The 22960-nt window shown below is 47.0% G+C and overlaps 2 protein-coding genes across 7 annotated transcripts; both read right to left on the bottom strand.

The window, feature by feature from the left end:
• Positions 1-1583: 1583 nt before the first annotated feature.
• Positions 1584-6946, bottom strand: AURKAIP1 (aurora kinase A interacting protein 1). 3 transcript variants are annotated; one of them, XM_081341331.1, is made up of 4 exons: positions 6412-6946; positions 4696-4758; positions 2957-3429; positions 1584-1904 (listed from the first exon to the last, which is right to left on the bottom strand). In XM_081341331.1, exons 2-4 carry the CDS (start codon positions 4745-4747, stop codon positions 1797-1799), a joined length of 633 nt encoding a protein of 210 aa, XP_081197457.1. In that variant the 5' UTR covers positions 4748-4758; positions 6412-6946; the 3' UTR covers positions 1584-1796. The 3 variants fall into 3 exon arrangements, with proteins under 3 accessions (XP_081197457.1, XP_081197456.1, XP_081197458.1); XM_081341330.1 differs by lacking the exon at positions 6412-6946 and adding an exon at positions 5010-5050; XM_081341332.1 differs by lacking the exon at positions 6412-6946 and adding an exon at positions 4957-4975.
• Positions 6947-7037: 91 nt separating this feature from the next.
• CCNL2 (cyclin L2) lies at positions 7038-21198 on the bottom strand. Of its 4 annotated transcripts, none has more exons than XM_081341325.1 (11): positions 20638-21198; positions 18482-18556; positions 17333-17442; positions 16562-16682; positions 14842-14906; positions 11519-11618; positions 10954-11100; positions 10547-10685; positions 9802-9922; positions 9332-9427; positions 7038-8497 (listed from the first exon to the last, which is right to left on the bottom strand). In XM_081341325.1, the coding sequence occupies exons 1-11, from the start codon at positions 21181-21183 to the stop codon at positions 8137-8139; spliced, it is 1881 nt and encodes a 626-aa protein (XP_081197451.1). In that variant the 5' UTR covers positions 21184-21198; the 3' UTR covers positions 7038-8136. The 4 variants fall into 4 exon arrangements, with proteins under 4 accessions (XP_081197451.1, XP_081197452.1, XP_081197454.1 ...); XM_081341326.1 differs by having other exon boundaries at positions 10996-11100; XM_081341327.1 differs by having other exon boundaries at positions 8357-8497; positions 9250-9427.
• Positions 21199-22960: the final 1762 nt, after the last annotated feature.

Genomic DNA, 22960 nt, shown 5'->3' with positions numbered 1-22960 from the left:
TGGGGCAATTGGGAGGCTAAGTGGGAAAGCTCACAAACCAAATAGGCAAGTTTCCTTGGCATCCTTTAGCCAGTCTGTCTTGGGCAAACGTATTTTGGTCTAAGTTGGAAGGCTGACCTTTTGAATTCCCACTCAGGCTTGTGAAAACTGGCTTGAGGGTGCTCTCACAAAATGGCTGCCACGGGGGTTTCGCCCAGGGCTTATGCTGCAAACACCCAGAAACCCATCAAAGAGGGCTAAAGAATAAACCTCTCGTCTACCTGGTGTGGGTTTGCAGCCCTAGGTTACCTCAGGGACAGCATGTCCGACGCCACGGTTGCTCCATAAGCCACAATGAAGCAAACCCTGGCTTAACACGAGGCACAACTGCTTTTTTATCTCAAGGAAAACTCTCATTCGTCCCAACCTCGGGCTTGCCAGACACCCCCACCCCGCTCCCAAATTTTATAGCCTTCAAAAACAAAAAAAGACGCCAATTTCCTTCAGGCGGTCCCCAAAAGGCTAAAGCTGAATTGCGCGCACCAGCGCGTGCTCGCGCCCCAGCAGGGCGGCGATATTGTGCGCACGCGCGCGCCTAGGAAGACTGGCGGCGGCGGCGGCGGCTTGGAAATGCAGCGACGGAGCGGTAGGCGGCGCTGTGCCGCTCAGCCGGAGCCCGGCGCACGCGCACAAGAGAAAGCGAAGCCGGCCAGATGCCTTCTGCTTGCCAGAACCGTTTGTTGCTTTTCTGCAGATGCAACTTGTGGGGTTTTTTTTCCTGTTTCAAGGGTGACGCAGAAAATCCGGGGGCTGGGCCGGCCCCGGCGGGAGTCACCCGCAAAGGTGGGGGGGAGAGTAGGATAGGCTTTTGCATCAGAGTACCAAAAATTCAGCAAAGAGCGAGCAGTCCACATGTGAAGGCATGTTGCGAAGCATTGAAACCTCCCCCTCTTAATTTTTCTCAAAGGGGTCCTTAGGAGAAGAGCTGGAAAGGAGGGGTGAGAAACGAGGAGCTAGATTTGGGTATTTGGTGCTGGTCTGTCTCTGCGATGCACTTTGCACTTCGCATTCCCGGCTGTTGGATATCTTGCCCCAAAACTGTACAAACTCTTAAAAGGAGGACCAAATATGCCCTCCCATCCAAATCCCTGCAACTCTAAAGCTAGCTTGATTGAGACAGAAAACCTGCCCCCCCCCAATTCCCAATGGGGTTTCCTGCACCCGGCCGCCTCCTTTAGCAGGGGTGTGTGTGTGTGTGCGCGCTGAGGTCACCTCAACCTTTACAATCTTAACATCTGTACTGAAAATTGGGACAGGAAAAAGAGCAGAGCGATGCCTTGACGGATCAGCCGGAACTTTCCATTTCACGTTGAGGATGGCACCTTAAAATGAGTGGCATAAATAAAATAATGGCTGATTCTAGCCACAGAGGGTGAATTCACATGGCACAAACCCGAGGCAGAGGTTGGCGATGCCCACCCATCTTTAATTCAAGAAAGAGACCGGCTGGAATGCAGCACTGAAATTGCATTATGGTGTCACTGCTAACCACCTGCCAACAGACTGAGCAGACAAGAAAAAAATCCCCTTTCATGTTAAAAAGGACACTCTAGCAAAATGTATTTATTCATACCAATCTGTAATATATTCAACAGTACAAGGTTGCCATAAGGATGACCGTTAAAAGGCTCCATTTCCAAATTCTTGTATAATTGTGATACAATTGTCAATGGGGCGGGGTAGGGGGGGCACGAGAAAATTACCTTTGCCTTTTAAATAATGTTTTTAATTAAAGACATTTCTACTCAAAAGCGGTATCAAGATTTCACATTTCTGAGATAAATCTTCGGAGTTACCCATCCCTCTGGGGCGTTTTTCAAACCGGCTTTTTTCCATATCCTTTTCAGTTCATTTTCAAATTTTTTCTATAAAGAAAGGGGGAAAAAAATAATTGGAAACAATGCTTTAAACCACAGCATTCACAAGACACAGTCTGAGTTTAGGTTATGATCTTCTATCATCATGTTCCACTAAAAACAAGTGGAGAGAGTTTTTTCCCTCTGCTGAACACATACTGTCTTATGTCTAAGTAAATTTACCCGTGTTGTATGGCTGTAGTATTATCCTCATCTTCTCTACTAGCCCCTTTTTGGTATCATTATTGTAATTATTATTACTCTGTTGGTTTGCATCTGTACTGAGAGACAAATTCCTTGTGTGTCTTAATCATATTTGGCCAAATGAAGTATTCTTTTCCTGTTAAGAACTTGCCTTATCTTGTTTTCTGAGCAAATTAAGAACTATTTTTCCAATGCTGGAGGAACAGCATTTTAGCAATCAGAAGAGTGAAAAAATTAAGATTATGTTGGTAAGGGAGACAGTTGTTTTAAGTGAGTCTGGCCCCATTTTACGACTTTCCTTGCCACAATTGTTAAAGTGAATCAATCAGCGCAGTTATTAAGTTAGTGACAGGGTTGTGAAGTGAATACGGCTTCCTGATTTGCTGGTCAGGTCACAAAAGGTGATCCCAGGACACAGCAACAGTCATAAAGACAAGTCAGTTGCCAAGCATCTGCCAGGTGGCTGAGTGGTTAGAATGCGGTATTGCAAGCTAATTCTGCCGACAGTTTGATTCTGACCGGTTCAAGCCTTCCATCCTCCCGTGGTTGGTAAAATGAGGACCCAGATTATTGGGGGAAATAGGCTGCCATTTGTAAACGCTCAGAGGGGGCTGCAAAGCACCGAGAAGTGGTATATAAGTCTAAGAGCTATTGCTATCTGAATTTTGATCACATGACTGCTGTGACGGTCATGTAAAAAATGGTCGTCAATCAATCATTATGCAATTTTGCTGCACAGAGGCACATGTATAGTTAATGTGTACTCATCAAGAGACGAGAGATTCAGCCATGCTGTACAGCCACAAATGCTCTTCACCTAGAGGTCGATGGGCCTCTTCATTACCTGCCCAACTCACCTGTTTCCGCCACATCCGCTGTTCCAAGATTTTTCTCCGGGCAAATTTCGTGCGTTTCATCAGCTTCTTGTACTTGTGCCTATTCATCTTTCTCCTCCGGATCTTCAAAATGTTTCTGCATTCCATTCTGGGCCGGTTCATCTCCCCTCCTTGTTCTGCCTCCTCTTCCTCCTCTGCCTCAGTGCCCCTGGAAGGAGCAGGGAGATCATACTGTTGGAGTGGCCGGGGACTGTTCCTCTCGTGAATGTTTATGATGCCTCCAGTTTGAGAGAGGAAATACTGAACCGTCAGCCAGCTTTCAAGAGGGGAGATAGACATCTTGCGAGGGACCAGCATTTCTTCTAGCTCAGGGTCAAGTGAAAACCACTGGTGGGGCCGGGTTCCATTTTTGCTCGAGGGATGTGTGCTGTAACTTGCTAGAACGGCTGCTCTAGGAAGTGGAAGGACAACAGGTGGTCTGGACAGAAAACACCCTATGGACAAGTGGGAAGGAAATTCATAAATAGGCATTTGTGAGAATATTTATATAGCTAATCCTCAACTTTCAATAGTTCGTTTAGGGACCGAAGTTACGACAGCACTGAACAAAGGCCGCTTTATCACAGTGGTGACCATTAGAGTAGCTCCATGGTCACGTGATCAAAACTGGAATGCTTGGCTTCCTATTTATGACGGTTGCCAGGGCCACGTGACCACCTTTTGCGACCTTCTTACAAGCAAAGTCAAGGAGGAAGCCAGACTCCCATTTCCTTAGTTGTGTCCTTACAGTCACCAAGAACTAATGCAATTTAGAGCAGGGGTCTCCAACCTTGACCACTTTAGGCCTCGTGGACTTCAACTCCCAGAATTCCTCATCAGTCGTGGTGAGCTTCGATGGCTGAAAGTGGGCTGCTTTCTAACACACACACACACCCCTTTATCCTTTTCTGGGTACTATTCCAACACTTGCACTGTGACACTGTTTATTTAATTTATTTGCTACCCACTTACCAAGAGGAGACTCTGGGTGGCTTGCATTAAAACAATAAAACCATAACAATATACACATGGCATGGGTCCGGATTATTTACGGGAGCACCTTCTCCCGGCGTCAACTTCCCATCGTCCTGTGAGCTCCCACAGAGAGGGCCTCCTCAGGGTGCTGTCGGCCAGGGAATGCCGACTGGCGGCCCCCAGGGGGAGACCATTCTCTGTGGGCGCGCTGACCCTCTGGAACCAGCTCCCTGTTGAGCTCCGGATGGCTCCCGACCTTTGCTCTTTTCGCCACGACCTGAAAACTTAGTTATTTGAGCTTGCCGGCCTGGACTGAGGGATTGGGATTTTAAATTTTTTAAATTTTTAGAATGTGTTTTACTTGTTAGGGCTAATTTAATTTAATTCATTTTAAGTTTGTATATTGTATATTGTGTTTTAATTGCCCTGTACACCGCCCCGAGTCCTTTGGGAGAAGGTCGGTATATAAATCCATAATAATAATAATAATAATAATAATAATAATAATAATAATAATAATAATAATAACAGTATATTTAAATGCAATGAAAACACAGGTTTCGATTAAAAGATGGGGAGCGGGGGGGGCACAGAAAGTATTTAGGGTGGGGATGGGGTCAGTTATTAATCCACCCACCACCTTCTTCCCCACTCGGGAGCCACGAGGTGATGGGAAAGGCCCCTTTTGGCCCCAAACACTGGCCACCCACCCCCACCTCCACCCCCCAGCCCAGGCCGCTCTTTACCTGCACACCGCGATGCCCTCACCAGGGGAGCCATCAGCCGAGAGACCAGCATGTCGAGGCCGGCTAGTAAAAACGAGAAAGGAAGAGGAGGGGGGTCAGGTCAACGAGGCCGGGCAGCCCCCGCGAAGAGAGGCCCTTTCGGGCAAAAGGAGGCCTAAGGAAAAGGCCTTCGAGGCTTCCAGAAGGGCCGGGGCCCGTTCTGGAAAAGGCAGGAAGCCTTTTGTTTACTCACAAGCACACACACAATACGTAAATACGCACACGCAGAAAGGCCGTACACACACAACCGTATGCCTCCTCACCGAGGCGCTTACCATCTAGTTGAAGTCGGGGAAACAATACGAGAACGCACTTCCGGTCAGGCGCTCCGGACCGTCTGTCTTAAGTGTCCCTCCCGGAAACGCGCGCTCTAAAGGGAAGTTCCGCTCCTGTATTCCTTCCCCTATTATTGTCTCTGCTGCCCTCTAAGGATCCAATAGCGCAGGAGGTTGATGACAGCCAAAAAACAACAAACCCTACACTTATATTACTAAACAAGGTTTTTGCAACAGTGTTGCATAATTGCCACTTCCTAATATACCCGTATTATTATATCATTTATATCTCTTCCCCCCCCACAACAGAAGCTTAAGGTAATACTTGTATTACCTGGCAGCTATGAACTAATGGAATTTGGGCAGATGTAATTGCTATGGAAGTTTCACAATTCAGACTCGGCTTTAGAGTTTAAAGTCTTCCAATATTAGTGCTTTCCCTGGCAGCAACAAGGAGAATGCTGATGAGTTAGAAATTAGTTCCATTTGGCCTAAACTGACAGCCACACAGCAAGTATTGTTGTACTTGCTAACATAAGTTATTTTGTATTTTAATTAAGACTTTTCTCTCTTAAATGACGTGAATGGTTTAACAAACCATTTCAGACTGGAATGTAAACGCTCTTTATTTTATTGCTGTATGGATTGATTGATAACTTCTAACATTCCTAAACTTCACGATCAAAACCTCTCCAGCTCAGAATGTTTCCTGACGCAAGAGCTTGTTAGTGCTAATAGGGATGTTTGTCTCTTTGTGAACTTCGAACAACCTATTCTTATTAAGCATGCTAAATTTTACGCCCCTACTTAAGTCAGAGCTCATTTAAATGGACATACAAGTAACATGTTTAACTCCATGTAATTGATTTTCTATGCAAAGGGGAAGTTATTTTTGTCCCGTCCAATCAACTTTCCTCTTTATAATTTTCTTAACTGTAAAAGGGAATGTAAGATGATTCTCGGGGTTCCCCCTTTGAAAGGAATACTTTTTAATTCAAACATTCCGAATAAATAAATTGTAATCAAATGAATTTCCTGTCTTGATCTGTTTCCTTGGAAAAATACGCATGCCTAGAGCCATATTTGGCCCTCAAAGTACACATTGTGATTGGGAGATAATGCCAGGGAAAAAAGGTGTGTTTGCTTACATTGTGGCCTAATAATGTTAATTACTTTGGAGTTGGAAATCTGCTGATACTTTCTCTTCCTGCGTGGGGAGTGTTTTCATTTACGGCCATATAAAATCATCATCATTCAGCTCATTAATACAAGAAACAACTAAGTACATGGATGTCTAGGGAAGATGGGGGTTCAAGGGTCATTTAGTAGAAGTCACATTGAAATGCCTTTTCAAAAGCAAACGAAGTTTATTAAGACATTAAAAAATGACCTAGAAACTAACCCTAAAGTCTTTAGTAATAGTAGAATAAATTATTTTCATTGTCTGCTCCAGCCAGGAATCCTGAGATTCAGAACATCTTCCAAGTGCGCTGCTGAAGAAATTGGCCTCTTGCTTGGAAGGACCATCTTATTTCCAAAAAGGCTGTGATCCCATTTGTGTGGGCTAGTATAGGGTGATTCTTCCACAGAATTATCTGGAAGCTGCCACACCAAATTCACACATCGCACTAAACTCTCGTTTTTCTACGCTTTTATTCAATTCCAACTCTTCTTCCTGGCCTCTGCTCCATCCACACAAGCTCTCACCTACCAAAGCCAGGGTGTGTATTATGAACTGTTGTTATGTGCTTTCTGCAGAAAACCACTCAGAGCATGGAAGTGTTTTTGGGATAATGAAACATTTAAGGCAAAGTGTGCTGTTATTTTAAAAAAAAACAACTTTTCAGAAACCACAACTATGGGCCCTAGATCCAATGTGACACCAAACTTCAACGTTCTGCTCTGTGTAAAAGACAAACAACACAATATTGGAAGCTTAGGCTAAAATCTGGTACCGGGGAGAAAGAAAACACATATCACAAACTAAAACAGCCATTCAGCGCAAGTCAAAGAGTCCAAGTCCAACTGTTTAAATACAAAATCAAATACTTTAATGAAATTAAGGAACAGGAAGACAGCACAGATATACCACTAAAACGGATATTCTTGTGCTGCATACATTTCTCTCTTAATATAAACACCTTTTCTTCAGCAAGCTAAGAGCAGACAAAAGCAATCAGTTCTTCAGACTTTTGAAAAGATCCTGAGTAATTTTTTTTATTACCTAAACCACATAAAAGATTAAGCTCTATGAAATCATCCCCAGCTTAGAACTGGTGGCCAGCACCAGGCTTTTAAAAAAAACACCACCCACCCACTTTCAGCTTGTGGAATTTAAATACTATTCCATAGTTCTTTCTGCTGGGGATAAAGAAATAATAACAATAATAATAATAATTAGGCCTGTGGGGAAAAAACCTCCAGTTAAGGAATGTAAAATCTGCATTCTCAGGATGCGGGTTTCCTAGTTCCAAAATTACTTGAAACGGCATTTGCACGTTGAAAGGGTTAATTAATGCTTTCCTCCATCTTTCCCATTTCAGCATCAGGTACTTTTTCCCTCCAAGACTGCCTAATATAGGCACTTAAGTTTTAAGAATCCGAAAATCACCTTCTGTAATAACAATGCAAACAAGTTCACTGTATGACCAAAAAAAAAAAGGGAAAAAAAAGAAAGAAAACGAGAGGGAAAAAAATGCTGTTAGCACCTAGCAATGGTGATCTTCCAAGATCCTCTGAAAGAAATATTTAAAAAATTGACAAGTTGGGAGCAGGGAAGGGAAATCTCAACCCTCTGAATAGTGTTCCGAGGTTTTCCTTCATAGAATCCGACGCAGGCCACACTCCTGCTTTGACAGCTCAAAGGGACATCATCACACCGGCATGAAGCAGACACAAAATCCAGCAGACAAGCAACAGCCCTCTATCAAGACAAGGGGGAAACAGCCAAAGAATGTCCCTCAAACCTCATCGTTTGCCCGTGCACGGTCCGTGCCACCCGGGCCCTTAAATAGCCAAGGTGGTTGTCAGGCTCGAGTCCAGCCTTAGGCAAAAGAAAGGCCCGACTGAAGCCGGGAAAGGGTGTGTGTGTGTGGGGGGGGAAGCTTTGGCTGTGCTGTGTCTGACTTCATCTCCGGTGTCGGCTGTGGCCGGGGTGATCTCTCTCGTAGCGATGGCTCGGCCTGTCGTAGGGGTTGTGCCGCTCGGGCCTTTGATCCCTGTAGTGGCTCTTCTTCCGATACTTGCCCGTGTGCTCGGGACGCTCCCGTTCCCGCGAACGGCTGCGGGACCTTGAGGAGCTGCGGCTGCAGGACCGCCGGGCTTTGGGAGAACCGTACTTGTATCCCTTCTCTTTCTTGTAGTTTCGCATCTTGGAGCTCGGGTAGCTGGGGGCGGTGTGGCTGAACTGGTGGGGAGGCGAATCGCTGCGGCTCCTCGAACGGCTGTGCGACTTGGAGCAGCTGGAGGTGGAATGGCTTTCACTTTTCCTGGAAGGGGGGAGGGAGAAGAGGAAGATGGCTACCTCTCGCTGCTAAGCAAAGGCCCCGGCAGGGCAGATTTTAAAAACATTTAAAAATTAGAACAGTTGGCCTGGATAAGCCTTTCGTTTCATCCTGCAGTTACACTGGCTAAAGCAGGGCCCTTTGATGACTTGTGGACTTCAACTCCCAGAATTCCTCAGCCTGCATTACCGCAAGCAAAAGCCCCACCTATCTCCGGCAGAGTGACTGTGCCTGGCTGGACAATGAGCTAGGCCGGACTGCGAAAACTGCTGTCTGCAGGCTTTAGTCTCAAGAAAACCTTTTTAATTTAATTTTAATTTTAATTTATTATCATTTCTATACCGCCCTTCTCCCGAAGGACTCAGGGCGGTGTACAGGGCAAGAATAAAACACAGAAATTTACAAAAATTAAAAGATAATTAAATGCATGCCCGATTAAAATACAATTGATACATAGTAAAAACCCCAATAAGAATGATAAAAAACCCCACCAATCCCCCCTCAGGCCAGGCCGGCTTGCTCGAACAAGTATGTTTTCAGATCGCGGCGAAAGGAGCGAAGATCCGGCGCCGTCCGGAGCTCAACCGGTAACTGGTTCCATAGCTCCGGGGCGCCCACAGAGAAGGATCTCCCCCTGGGGGCCACCAGACGGCATTCTCTGACCGGTGGCACCCTGAGGAGGCCCTCTCTGTGGGAACGCACACGGCTTTGCATTCCCCAGGTACCAGCTGACTTACTTTTATTACCAAGACCCCTTTGCTTGTTCTTCACTCTTTATACCAACTGCCGGTAGACGGCCCCAGCCTTTCGGCAACCAACCTCTTTTTCGGAGAAGGCGAGTGCGAAGTGGATCGAGAATAGCTCTGGTCTCGGCTTCTACTGCGACTCCTGCTCTCGCGGTCCCCTTTCTGAACGCTGCAGATTCAAAGAATGAGAGAAGTGATGTTCCGGGTTATCTTTCTCTTTTGTCTAACCCTCTCTTTTTCTCAGTCAGTGAACTTTCACGGTAGAAGGTAATCTTCAAAAGAGATTCTCATTACAGCAGGGTTCCCTGACCTGGGCTACTTTAAGGTGCGTGGACTTCAACTCCCAGAATCCCCCACGGCTGGCTGGGCAAAGTCTGGGAGTTGAGGTCCACGCATCTTAAGAGCGGCCCAGGTTGGGAAACGCTGCAGGAGAGAGAGAGAGAGAAAAAAAGTATCTGGATCCAAACTGGGGGGAGAGAAAAACCAACCCTCCTCGACACGACTTCTGTTAAGCAGAGGGGAACCCCCAGCCCCAAACCTTACCCATTGATCGGACTTTTGGACCTTAATCGCTTCATCCCTTCGGTCTTCCGCTTTGCATTTTTGAGCACCTGCACGGGCAGTGGGGAAGGCTTAATGCTGCCTTTGGTATCTTTCGGAGATTCTAGTGAAAGGAGAAGGGACAAAGTTCAGGAAATCCAGCCGATCCAGGAAATTTAGGCAAAGCACTGCTCAATTCTTGGGCTACAGAACAGAGAAAAAAAACCCTCGGGAAACCAAGAACAAGAAAGGTCCTGGGACTTAAGGCTGCAAGTCCAGCCTAGGATTCCGTTCCAATAAAACCTCCAAAGCCTGCCGGGTCTATAAAAGCAATGATTTACAAATTCTGCTGGGCCCGAAGCCTGGGTCAGGATGTCAGAGAGGGAGGGCTAGTACGGGGGCAGGGGTCCCCAACCATCCCACCCCCCCGGGCTGCACAAACAAGCAAAGCCCTATTCGCGAGATGCAGGCAGCACGCAAAACCAGGCACGGAAAAACCGCTCTCCGTGGAACTGGTCCCTGGTGCCCAAAAGGCTGGGGACCTCTGGGCTAGGTCAAAGAAGGGGCAGTTCAAACTAGAAGCTAAGGAAAATAAACCCACCAATCCACCAGGACTGATGGGCTGGTTTCCAACCAGATTGTTCTGCTCAATGGCTAAGATGCTGGCCAAGGCAAACGGATTCTCCCTTTGATGGCTACTTCCCCGAAAAAGCCTCTCCCACCTAGCTTCAGGATGGGAAACACCCACCTGGTTTGGGGACGGGAGAAAAACCTGACACTACCAGATGGGGCGTTCCATCTGGCGCGAGGCCTTTGGCCTGGGCTTTCTCCTCTTCCATGGCCAGCCTCCGCTGCTCAACGCGGCTTTCCAGAACGGCCAGGTCGACCTGACGAGGCAAAGAGACAGAGCCATGGCTTTAAGGGAAGCTTTGCGTACCTGAAAAGGCTGCACAGAAAGGAAGGGCGGGCGACAAGAGGTGGGTGGGGAAGAAAAGGGCAAAAGAACGCGAAGCACAGGCAGTCCTCAACTTACAACTGTTTGTTTAGTGACCGCTCAAAGTTACAACAGACCCCCCTCCCCCCCAAAAAAGAACATGACCATTTCCCACACAAGCTGATCGAGGGGAGAAGAGTGGGCTAATCCACCTCTGTTACCTTCACATTTCGGAAATCTGCCCCAGATCGGCATCCACGTACCTTCTTCACTGCGTAGAGCTTTAAAATGTTCAGGCAGATCTGCTCAATTTCCTCCTCGATGGCCCCAAAGAGGAGAAACCAGTGAGGACGATTTGGAAGCGGAATCTGCCAAGAAAAGGCATCAACGGCTCATCAACCGTGGGTGAGACCTTGTAGCACTAACGGCAAGTCACAGTTAATGGGCCTCGAACCATTAACAGCCAGCTTTCAAACTCCCAAGGGTTGAGCTAACATCAAGGTCACGACTCTAAAAGGACCCATAACTTCTGGAGGCAAGCTTTCCCACTGATTAATTGCTCTCGCTGTCTGGAAATTCCTCCTTAGTTCTAGGCTGCTCCCATCCTTGCTTCCATTGTTCCTCGCCTGCCTTCAGGTGCTTTGGAGAATAGGCTGACACCCCCCCACCACACACACACACACACACACACTCTTCTTTGTGGTGAAAACACTCAGCAGAGAGCAGTCCTGCTAGGAAACACGAAGGTCCCTCCCAAAACAACATGACCTAATTTTATACACTCACCTGAAGAGTCCGAGCAGCAAGGTAAATACAGGCACACGCAATCGTCTCCGGTTGATACCTCATAAAGACATCCGTCCTCAGGCTGTCGTTCATGTAATTCCTGAGAGAATTGGGGGAAAGAAAAAAAAACCAAAGGCATTGCTAACTTGCCCCAAATTACTTCCTATACAGGACTAAGCCTCCTTTTTTCAATCTAACGGAGCTAACTTTTCACCGCCAGGTGGGTTCGCTAGGTAACCCTGTGAACCCCAACAGGATGGAAAGGGAGCGAGCTGCTTCATCTGGCAGAAGAGCATCACTCTAGAACACCAATCTGGAATGTTATCAACTGGATCTGGGCGTTTTTAGGAACGAGAACCCGTTTTTTAAACTTTCCTCTCGGCTACAATCTGCTGGCCTGGTCTTACGCAAAGCACAAGGTTACAGTGAACAGTAGCAGTCCAAAGCCCGTCCCACCACAACGCGGCCAATGCAAAAACAAACAGTCCGCAGGAACGGGCTCCAGGCTTTTGAAGGAGGGAAGGGGCAGAAATCCAGAGCTTTTCCAACAGCCAGCCTCTTCCGTCGCAAGCCGCTTCTGAAGGGGAGCTTCTCCGCTTGACGAAACCACGGGGCCCAATTCCGTTGGCGGGAACCAGCCTGAAAAACGTCCATCCTTTGCCAACGGGCGCATGAGTCAAGCCGACGGTGCCTTTGGGCTGTCCTTAGGCCTCTCTAGCCTGCCCGGCTGTAACAAGGTTTCTCAAAACAAATGTTCACAGAATGAAGTAAATACAGCACACGACCTCTGATCAAGTCCATTTTGCACACTGGAACACGGAAGGCAATGCAAGCAACACAGTACATTTCCACCACCTAAATATTTTTCCCAAGTGGTTTTTTTCTCCCCCCGCCCAAAGTTGTCGTCCGCTGGATTGGGTTGATGAGCCTAGAACATATACGCTGTTCTTACGCTACGGGCACCTATTTCTTGTGAAGATTTGCACAGGGGGGTAATTTTAATTCCTGAGCTGCATTCTAGCCATTAAACCCGTGCTTGGGTCTAAATAGAGGCAAAAATGGAAGAACACAGCAAAAAGATAATAATAATAACAACAATAATAATAAGGCGGCAAACCAACATTTAACAGGAATGCCTTTTCTCGTGCAAAATACAGGGAGCCCTTGACTTACGACCACAACCCAAAATTTCTGTTGTTAAGTGAGATATTTGTTAAGTGAACTTGGCCCCTTTTTGTGACCTTTGTTGCCACAGGTTAAATCAGGGGGTCTTCAAACTTGGCCCTTTTAGGACTTGTGGACTTCAACTCCCAGAATTCCTCAGCCAGGCACTAAATGAATTGCTATAAGTCGAGGACTGCCTGTATTTATGCCAAGGCGTCTTTGACCAAACCAACAGTCTTGGGACATGGAAAAACCAGTCCAGGGGATGTCAAGAAGGGCTTAATAATAACCATGTTTGGACTATGGCAGTCTAGATCCACAACAACCAACCTTTGAATGTGGCTACTTCAGTTTAGAAGACACACACCAAAATGAACTAAGGGTTGGTGGCTTCCCAGAGTTACAAGAGCCTAAGTGATCAAGGGCAGCACCTGGAAACAACTGAAAAGTGTGGTTATGCAACATTAAGATCTTGGACCTTCCCCCCCACACACACCCTTCAGACAGTACTAATTCCAGCAGAGAAGCAAACATTCTAATTCAACCACAATTGAAGGAATTTTCCGGAAGGAAATGGTGAAGATCCAACTTTTGAAGAAGTCCAAACAGAAGATCTAGGCCATACGATGTGCATTAAGAGCCCGGAAAGGTGACATCTTTTTTTAAAAAAAATAATAAATAATTGCAATACAATACAAAAGCATAATAGATTTTACAGATGCAACGACCAGAGTCCCATCCCTCCCTCCCTCCCAGCCCAAAACTCAGTCACATTTTTTATTTTATTTTTTATTATTATTTTTTAAAAAAAGAAAAGCCCAGTTGAATCAAAAACATTTGCATTGAACTAAGATATCGAAACATGATAAGTAAGCATCAGAGCATCTGGACAAGTAACACAGGCCCATCTGGGGTGGGTGGGGGGGCGGGGGGAAAGTGTGCAAACAAAACGGGGGGGAAAAAAGAAATTGGAAACAGAGGAGAAAATAAAAATAAAAAATCACAAGCAGCAGTTCGGCCAGGTTTTGTTTTTTTTAACTCTACTAGCGGACGCATACCACCTGTCAGCCTTCTCTCTCTGGAGCCTGCTCGGGTTTGACTGAAGACGCCAGTAATCCCTGCACCATTGTTCGTGGGCAGCAGAGGAGAGGTCTTAGTCACTTACCCTCAGAGGCTACCCTTCGATCAAAAGAGTAACAGAAAAAAGAAAAAGTCAAAACAGGTTCTCCTTCCAAGCCACGCCAGACAGTTCATAACAATCGCTTTGAGTTCTACGTTTACACCCTGGTGGTAGGTTCACACAAGTTAGCTGCTACCTTTCTTAGAACGGGGGGGGGGGGGGGGGAGAGACTGGCTAGGACTGAGATTCGGGAAACACAAACATGGAACAGAGCAGAGTTATTTAAGAGTCTAAAACCTGGAAAAGCTGGAAAGGAGGGGAGGGGGCGTTGCAAGGCGACAGGGGTCCACTAGCCACCCAAAAGCTATGTGGTAAAACAGCGATACCCAACCGTTGTGGCTTGGCGGCTGGGCTGGTGGTAGGGGAACTGGGCCGCGTAAGTGTCCGACACCCCGTACAAGTTGAGCTGTGTGCCCGCCCTGGCCCGCCCCTCGCACACGGGCAGCGTGCGTGCCAGTCTACCACCCACGTGGCCCAATTCCAAATGGGCCACAGCCCAGGGGGTTAGGGACCCTTGTGTTTTTTTTAAAAAAAACTGCCGCCCCACAGGCCCACCCAGGGCATTGTGTTTTTGAATGACCGCTGCTTCTGGCCCCTTCCAAGGTTAATTTCTTCTGGGCCCTGCTGGAAAATGGATTTCTTTTTTTGGGGGGGGGGGGCGCAGATTTTCTCCTTCAAAACCCCACCTGGAAATTTCCTTCACCCCCACCCACCCCCCAGCAGGAGAGAAAAGAAGAGCAAAGGGGGGGATCCGCTCTCTTACCATTTAAGACAGAGTGTCTGACTCTTTTAGCAAAAGAGGCCCGTCCACTCGGAGGGGCAGGAGGTGGCGTTCCGGGTTTTTTTTTAAAAAACAAACAAACAAAGAGGAAGGCCACGCGAACGTGGCAGTGGAGCACACGCGCGCAGCCCCCAACTATGACACATTTTCCTGCCACTTCCCCGCGGGCCTCAAGAGAAACAAGAAACGTCAACTTACCATGAGGTCTGGACCAGGTGCTGGTTACGTTCACATTCTAATACCTGAAGGTACATAACGATTATCTGGAAGATACGGGTGACGGAGTTATACAGGTGATCGAGTGGTGGGGGAAGAGGTTTTCATTCAGAGAAGAGGCCAGCTGAACTAATTCCCTCTTGCCAAGCTGCTCTGAGCCACAGCTAACTCTAGACAGAGGCCCTCCAGAAGCAGGGAAGGGAGGCTCACAGTACAGACACACAGCGCAAAGCTTCCTCCTAGGCATTTATTGCTTCCGGCCCTGGCTCCCTCTTCAGCTTGCGCAGGTTGCCTTCCCGTTCCGAAGAACGTTAAAACTGGAGAGAGCTCTCTCTCTCCTTCAGTGTCCACCTCAAAAAGTGCACTACTTGCTGAAGAGATGGAGAAAAAAAAAGAATCAATCTATCTTACTTTGGGCTCCAAAACGCGCTAGAAATGAATAAAGACTTGGCCAGCGGGAGGAGGCGGCGGCTTAGGGTACTTAAAACTGATTCAGAAGCTGGAGCTTATATTCTGAGAAGCAATAGCACTTAAGACTTATATACCGCTTTTACGGTGCTTGACAGCCCTCTCTAAGCGCTTCACAGAGTCAGCGTATAGTCCCCAACCCCGCAACAATCCGGGTCCTCATTTTACCGACCTCGGAAGGACGGAAGGCTGAGTCAACCTTGAGCCGGTCAGGATCAAATTGCTGGCAGGGAGCAGCACTGCATTCTAAACCACTGTGCCATCACGGCTCAGTAAAAAAAATAAATTAAATAAATTAAAAAATTCCCAGAAAGGGAATTAAGCAGAGCATGGTGGGAGAGAAAAATTCAAGGAGCAGCAGAGTGGGTAAGAAATGGGTGCGTCCACCCATCCAGATATCCTAAACCATGGCGGCGATAATCCTCATTTCTGAAGCTGACCAACCAGATTTCATTCATGCAAACATATTTTATCCAGGGATTTCCCCACTCCCCTCTGTTGGCTTCAAGGTTAAATGAGGGAACAGTGCAGCGTGAGGGGGTCAGAGAGCAAGCTTAGGACAAGGAGTCCACTCGCCACGCTCCGCTTCTCAAGAACTTCCAGTCATTTACTGGCAATAATTTACTTTATTAAGATGGGGCTCTGATCGCAGAGATTAGCGAGAGGGATGCAATTTGGTTGTGAAGTTGCAAAGGGGCCCTTTCCTGGCACAACCAGAGAAAAGGCCAAGCCCTTTGTGAGGCCCAGTGTAATTCAAGCACCTCTGATGGGACACCCTTGCCCAAGAGGCCACCGCACAAGAGGGTCAGGGTTAAGAGTACCGAGCAAAGGCATTTTTTTCCCCCTACTTTCCTGGGCTGCAGCTTGTTTCACTGTTCACGGGCAGTGGCCCTATCTTAAAATGTTGCCAAGTCCAAAAAGAAAAAGGGAAGCCACACAGCGAAGCAGAGAGGATGTGAGCAGAGGGGAAGATCTGAGCCGCAACCAAGATTGGTTTTGATACCGAAAAATTACAGTGTTACCTGGGCATACAAAAGACAACTGTTATGCTAAAAGATTGAAACCAGCAATCCATTAATACAGAAAGGTAATCGACGCTTAAAATGGGAAGCCGTCAATTCAAGTCACAAGCGAAACAGTTTTCTTCAAAGGGGGGGGGGGAGAAACCCCAACTCTTTGGTCTGTCCAGTCAACAGATGTATAGGAATGCAAAGCAGGAACCCCAAATACACACCTTGTGAGGATGCTTCACGTGCACGCAAAATCCAAGTTCCTTCAAAACTCTCCTCTCTGCCTTGATGATTTGGTTCTTCAAGTTGACGTATTCTTGATCCAGTATTAGAGGGACAGGTTTCCTGCGCGGAGGAGGAAGGAAGGTAGGTCTTGGCTGAAACCTCAACAATGTAACGCCGCAGTAGGAGTTTCATTGTTAAAACTTTTGTACAATCTGAAAGGGAAAACCAGCTCAACCGAGGCCGCAACCCTCATCCCCTGGTGCAATCCCATACAGTTGAAGGGAGCCAGGTGGAGAAAGCTTTCAATTCTCCATCTGGAACCCCCACGATCCTTTTGATGAATGCCAGGCGCCCGATTCGAGCTCAGATTCACCCTCTTTTAACATATCCTTCAGCCCCAGAACGAGTTCACTCCCTAGCGTAGCCTTACTGAGGCAACTCCAACAATTATACTGTTTCGAGCAAACGGGGGCTCGTTCCCACCACACAGCGATCTCCCTCTTGCTGAGATCAGGGGTGGGAAAAAAACCCTGCAGATCAGAACCCCAGGGATGGTCTTCTTCACGAACAGATTGGGATCCGCAATCCAAGAAAGACGGGATCCTTGAAACGCCCCTACATTGGGTGTGGATGCAGGGGAAATGGCCAGAGCGTGAGAGGCGAAGCAAGTGGATGCAGGCGGTCATTCCCAAGGCTTCCAAGAATTACCGCAAGAAGGCTGAACTACCACTGCAAGAACTGACCCAGAGCCGGTTGCACTTCAGACTTACTTTTTCTCTCTCAGTAGCCGAAGTCGGTGGAATACATTAATGACATCTCTTATGCGCCGTGGGGCTTCTTCAATTTTGGAAGCCAAATGAAGACAGGCCATTGACACGTGCTGGAAGAAGGAAGGCAGTCAAGGGAAATTGCACTCTGAGCAGCGAGAGACCAACTTGTACAGCTGGATTTTCAGCCACTTTTCTCACAACACATCCAATCTCACTGAGCTGCCCCATTTGTTTCTGAGATCAATCCAATCTTTTTTTTAAAAAAACCAAAACAGGTAATCCTTGACTTATAAAACCATTCCTTTAGTGACTGAAGTTACCATGTCAGCGAAGAGGGACTGCTGACCTTTTTTTTACACTTACAGCCATTACAGCATCTCCATGATCACGGGATTAATATTCAGACGCTCGGCAACTGGCTATTTATGACCGTCGAAATGTCCCGGGTTCACGCGATCCCCTCTTGCGACCTTCTGATGAGCAAAGTCAATGGGGAAGCCAGGTTGACTTAACAACCGTGTGGCTAACTTAACAATTGCCAACGATTCTCTTAGCAACCGTGGCAAGAAAGATCATAAAATGGGGCAAACGTCACTCAACAACTCTCTCACTGAGCTAGGGAAATTTGGAGTCGACTGTGGTTGTAAGTCAAGGACTTAGCTGCATTTTTTAACATTAAGAAACCAAGAGTGTTAACTCTTCCCCCCAACACACACACACAACTTCTGAGACTGAGGAAGGGACTTTATCATTAAGATCCTCTTGGTGCAACTCCAATAAAGGTCTTTCTAAACGACCTCAAGGGGTGCCTTCATATAATTTTTGAAAGAAAGACCAAAAAAAAAAAAAGTCTCTCCCTGATGTTTTGGGCGAGTCTTTTTTTTTTTTTTCTGACGCAGGAGGTAGAATTTCGTCGTCTTTTAAGAGTTGCTTAAAGGTCAGCAATGAAAGAAAAGCAGCGCATAGTTCGATCAATGCCAAATTTAGCATCAATTTGATCTATTACGGATATCGTCCAAGAAGACAAAACACATACAGATTCATGTTAACGCTAAACTGTCAGCAAGTAATATCAGCCTGGGATGTCAAGAAGAATAGGTTCCAAAAACGACAACTCAGTTTGCAGTTCCTAAAATTAAAACTACGTACCTGCATGTAATGCTTCACAAATGATTTTGTATAAAAGAAACGTTGGAAGAGCACCTGCCCTGTAGCCATGGCCACCTGGAAAACAAAAAGCAAAGCCAGCATATACATTAATCCTCTTCCAAGAGGAAAGGATAATGGAACATGAGTTCTGAATGTATAAAGAATCTGCAGTTATATTTTCCCCCCCATCACATATGTCTCCTCCAAGATGTGTGCGTTATACCTAAATCGGCTTGAGAAAAACACTTCCAAGGCATCCAGGTTTTTCCTTATTTAAGGGAAGGAACTCAAAAATGCTTTTATCGGCAATCACACACACTGTACAGGCTAAGCTTCCTAGTGCCCAAGGAAATGAGGGGGAAGATACTCTTTCATGTATTTGAAAGGATGGCCCTGTGTAATCCTCACTCCTGGTATCTAAAATAGCAGGCATGTGAGAAAACTGCATTGTTTGTTTGGTACCGACAGACAACTTAAAAGGGTTCTAAGGTGGAAGACACTCTATGGCCTTCCGCCCACTTTCTCTGAAGACAGAAAAATGAAAGGGCCGGGCGGCTCTTTACTGCTCAAAAGGTGCAATTAGAAATAAAAAAAACACCAAGGGGCAATTAAAAACCCACTCTTCCGTATAAAAGACAGCTCTGGAGGAGAAAACCAAGAAAAGATTTCTCAACAATGGGAAGGGAATTTGGGGATGAAATCAGCCAGAGCGCAAGTCGGAGCTGTAGCTCCAAAATAATCCAGTAATCCAGTCTGCCTTCAAAAGAGCAGTAATCAGTTAGTTTCCTTGGCAAACAACGAAGAAGTTGCAAGGGAGGGAATCACTGTCATTTCAGGCCAAAGGGCTGTTGCGTCACACACTTCCTGGAACAGAATGCCGGCTTGCCTCTGGGCTGTGCTAGAAAACTTCCAGTAAAGCTATTTTGCTTTCTGGCTTCCTTATCGTGATTCCCCTTTAAGAAGTTTTTATTTTTACAAGCCTGGGTTTAACTGCTTTAAAAAATAAAAAAGCCCCTAGCCTGGAAAACAAAAGCAGAATCAACTGATCAAATATTTAGAGTTCCTAAATATTCCTAGATTTAGAACACATTTGTACTTAAGAATCACAAAACTTCCTACGACACATCCAAAGTATTTTGAAAGGATGAACCATTCAGACGAAAGAATGAAATAAAGATGAGCTATCTATCTACCATATATGAGAATCAGATTATTACCATATAGATCAGTACCACTGATGTCATAATAGTACCATATGAGTCATAATCTAGTATTGTTTGGAATTTTGAGTTTCATTCTGATGTTTCACTATCTCTGTCCTATTGTTCAGTACTGGTCTTGATTTGTACAGATCCAAACTGGCAATCTGAACCGAATATCCCCAAATATCAAATTTTGGAATTAGCTCCTAAAAGCACTAGGGGGGGGGGGCTACAAAATCCTTCAGCGAATCCAAGAGTTTGGGATCCCTGGTTTAGAGGATCTAAGCTTTCCTCGACATTTCTGAGAAAGGCAGATTTTGCATATTTGAGATTAGGCTACAAGGACAACACAATGCTTCAATTGGTAACAATGCCTTCCCTCTCCACCCACAGTGGGGGTGGATCATCTGCCCAAGAGGCATTGTTTTTTTCCTTCTTTTTCTTTAAGGAATCTGCATAAAGGTTTTAGGAAGGCTTAAGTCCTTCTTTTAAAATGCTAATGGGACTCTGGTTACAAGCTCCCTTACAATGGATAAGGAAGAAAACGAAACCTCAGGGACTCCTCCCCCCACTTAAAAGGCGATGAAATTCTATACAGTAATAAAAGAACAGAGTTTTGAAATATTAAACGCAATAAGCTAATCATCTGAAATAGCATAACTTATTAACTGCAACGCAGCACCTATTCCAGTAGTTTTTCCACCTGGACCCCTTGGGGAGGGGAGAGACTTCAAGCCCCAGGATTCCCCAGTCAGTCTCCAAGGGGTCCAGATTGAGAAACACGGGACTTCTCCCAGCTTCCCCAGTGGAAGATGGGCGTTGTAGTCCAATCTACTCCGCACTAACGTTCCCTGCTCTTTCCCTCGCCGCGCCGCCCCCCTCCGGCCTGTAACCGCCGCCGTGGAGGCTTCCAACGGCCCGGCTTCGAACTGAGGCCCGAGGAGGCCTCCGCACCTGAGGAAGCCGGAGCAGGATCCCGGCCGCCTGGACGAGCTCACAGCCCGTGATGCGGAGCTGGGCCTCGGTCTCGGCGTCGAGGCCGTTGCTCCTGGAAGGCGTGAAGCGAAGCGTCTCCTCCGGCAGGAGGCAGTTGTCCAGGGTGAGCAGCACCCCCGAGTAGAGCCGGTCGCCGATGCGGAGCGCCCCGGGCGGAGGCGGCGCGGGAGGCGGCGGGAGAGGCCCCGGGCCGCCGCTAGAAGACGACGACGAGGAGGAAGAGGACGAGCAGCCGGCCGAAGCGGCGGCCATCCTCGCCGAGCCGAGTCCGAAGACCGCCGGGGCCGCTGTGGCCGCCGCGGGCGCCAACATCGCCGCCATCTTGTCCAGACGACGTCGCCACCTCCGCTCAATCTCCGACGGGTTCACCTCCTCTTCCGGTTTCCTCTCGCCCGGCTTCCTGCCCGCGCCAGGCTTCTGGCCCCGCCCCGAGGCTACGGCCTCTCCGATTGGCCCGCCTTCGGGAGGCGTCGGCTTCCCGATTGGCCAGCGCCTAAAGAACATCCTTGTGACGCAACGGTGGAAATTTCAATTTTCCTTCTCCAGGAAGTTGCGAAAGAAAAGGGGGGGGAGGGGCCAGGCGGGTTTGGACGTCGTTGGGAGAGGCTGAGCGGAACAATCGGGCTTCCCGGCGTGCAACGCGCGCGCCGCTTCTACTTCGCCTTCTTCTCAGGAAACGTTGGGATTCTACCACTTCAAAATGCGGGGGGTAGGGTGGGGGTGGTGGACCCCTAGCCGGTTCAGAGAATTGGTTCGGATATTTTGCCGAATATCTGGAAGGAGAAATAAAACACGGCGAGGGAAGACTTTGGGGAATCTTTACTACCGTTTTCACCTTTTCCAGAGGCGGAAGACGTTCTAAATCGGCTCCCCCGTGCGCTCAAATGGTACAACCCCAGATTGAAGGCAAAGTTCTGAATGGGCAGCCAATCCGTTCGTTTGATTTAATGCCCAGAATGGCAGAATTATTTAAAATTAAAACAAATTATTTAAAATTAAAACAAATTATTTAAAACAAACAAAACACACACACTTCGATGATAATTCCCCTGCCAGCTAGGAGCTATAGGGAGCCTAGTCCTCCCTTCCCCAGCAATGGAAATACACCAGGGGTCCCATCCACTGCAGCATTTCCTACTGTTAGTGGCATTGTAAAGCTTTACAAAGTGCGGGGCACACAATCAGAGGTGAATTTCCTTATATGGGCCTTGCAGTGGTTGTGAGGACACTGGGCCTGGTTAATGAATTCACTCAAGGGGGGCTATTGCACACCACCACCACCACCCCAGGTACAAACTCACCATGCAGAGCTGATCTGCATGACCTGGTTAAAAAAAACAACACCTTCGTTACAAATGAAGGTGAATATACACATCAGGATAATATTGCAGAATCCAATCTGTGTTGGTCACTGGGACCAGAGGTTTTGTCTTCCGAGCTTTTTGGATTTGTACTGGAGCCCATCTTCAGGGGACTTCTCTCTTAACTGAGTGCCTGCTGCCTGTGCAAGGTATTTGGTAGGGTGCCTGATGCATGTGGCCTTTTAGATGTTGGTTGGGGGTGTGTTGATGGCTGGCTTTTAAGTCATCGACTGTCTTTTGCTTGTATTGCCCAGCCTTCGTCTTCCAAGTACTTTGATAAGTACTTTTCCCAGGCTTCAATCGCTTCCCTGGCTGTTTTTGTGCCTGCTCGTCCAACCATCTTAGTAGCTGCCAATTGCAGTTTACAGCCTAGCTTTGAATGGAAATAGATTGTGCCAGAAGCTAAGGTCAAACTGAACTTTCTAAGGTGAGGTCCAGGAACCCTATTCACACAGAGAGAGAGATATTGCTTCCCAACTGCAAAGGGCATTTTATCTCTGTCTCTTGTATTTAAAATAACGCAAGGGAGCATTTGCAGAGCTGCTTGACCTTGTTTGCCAAACTCCAACCAGCAAAAGCTCTTTGGCAAGGGAAAACAAGGCTGAGCAGAGAGCCCAGAATATTTAAGATGGGGAACGATGAGAGACCAGAGAATGGAGAGGCCTAAAAGATGTTTCCCACATTAAAACAGAAATTGCCTGGGAGAGAGGGCGGTTAGAATAATTCAGCCGCAATGTTTTTTTATCCTTTCAATTTTCCTTTTTTTTTAAAAAAACAAACCCCAATCAAACTTTCTTTTCATGTCACCCTTTGCTCTAAAGTCCATCTTATATATTTTTTCCCTTTTCTTTGTTTTGCTTTCATTGTTTTACTGAATAAAAAAAAATGGGGGAAAAATTATTGCAGATGGGAGATACCTT

Source organism: Vipera berus, assembly GCF_964194415.1.
Source record: "Vipera berus genome assembly, chromosome: 17".
NCBI classification, from domain to species: domain Eukaryota; kingdom Metazoa; phylum Chordata; class Lepidosauria; order Squamata; family Viperidae; genus Vipera; species Vipera berus.
Note: the sequence above shows the minus strand (reverse complement) of the source record. Positions and strands in the feature narration are given on the sequence as shown.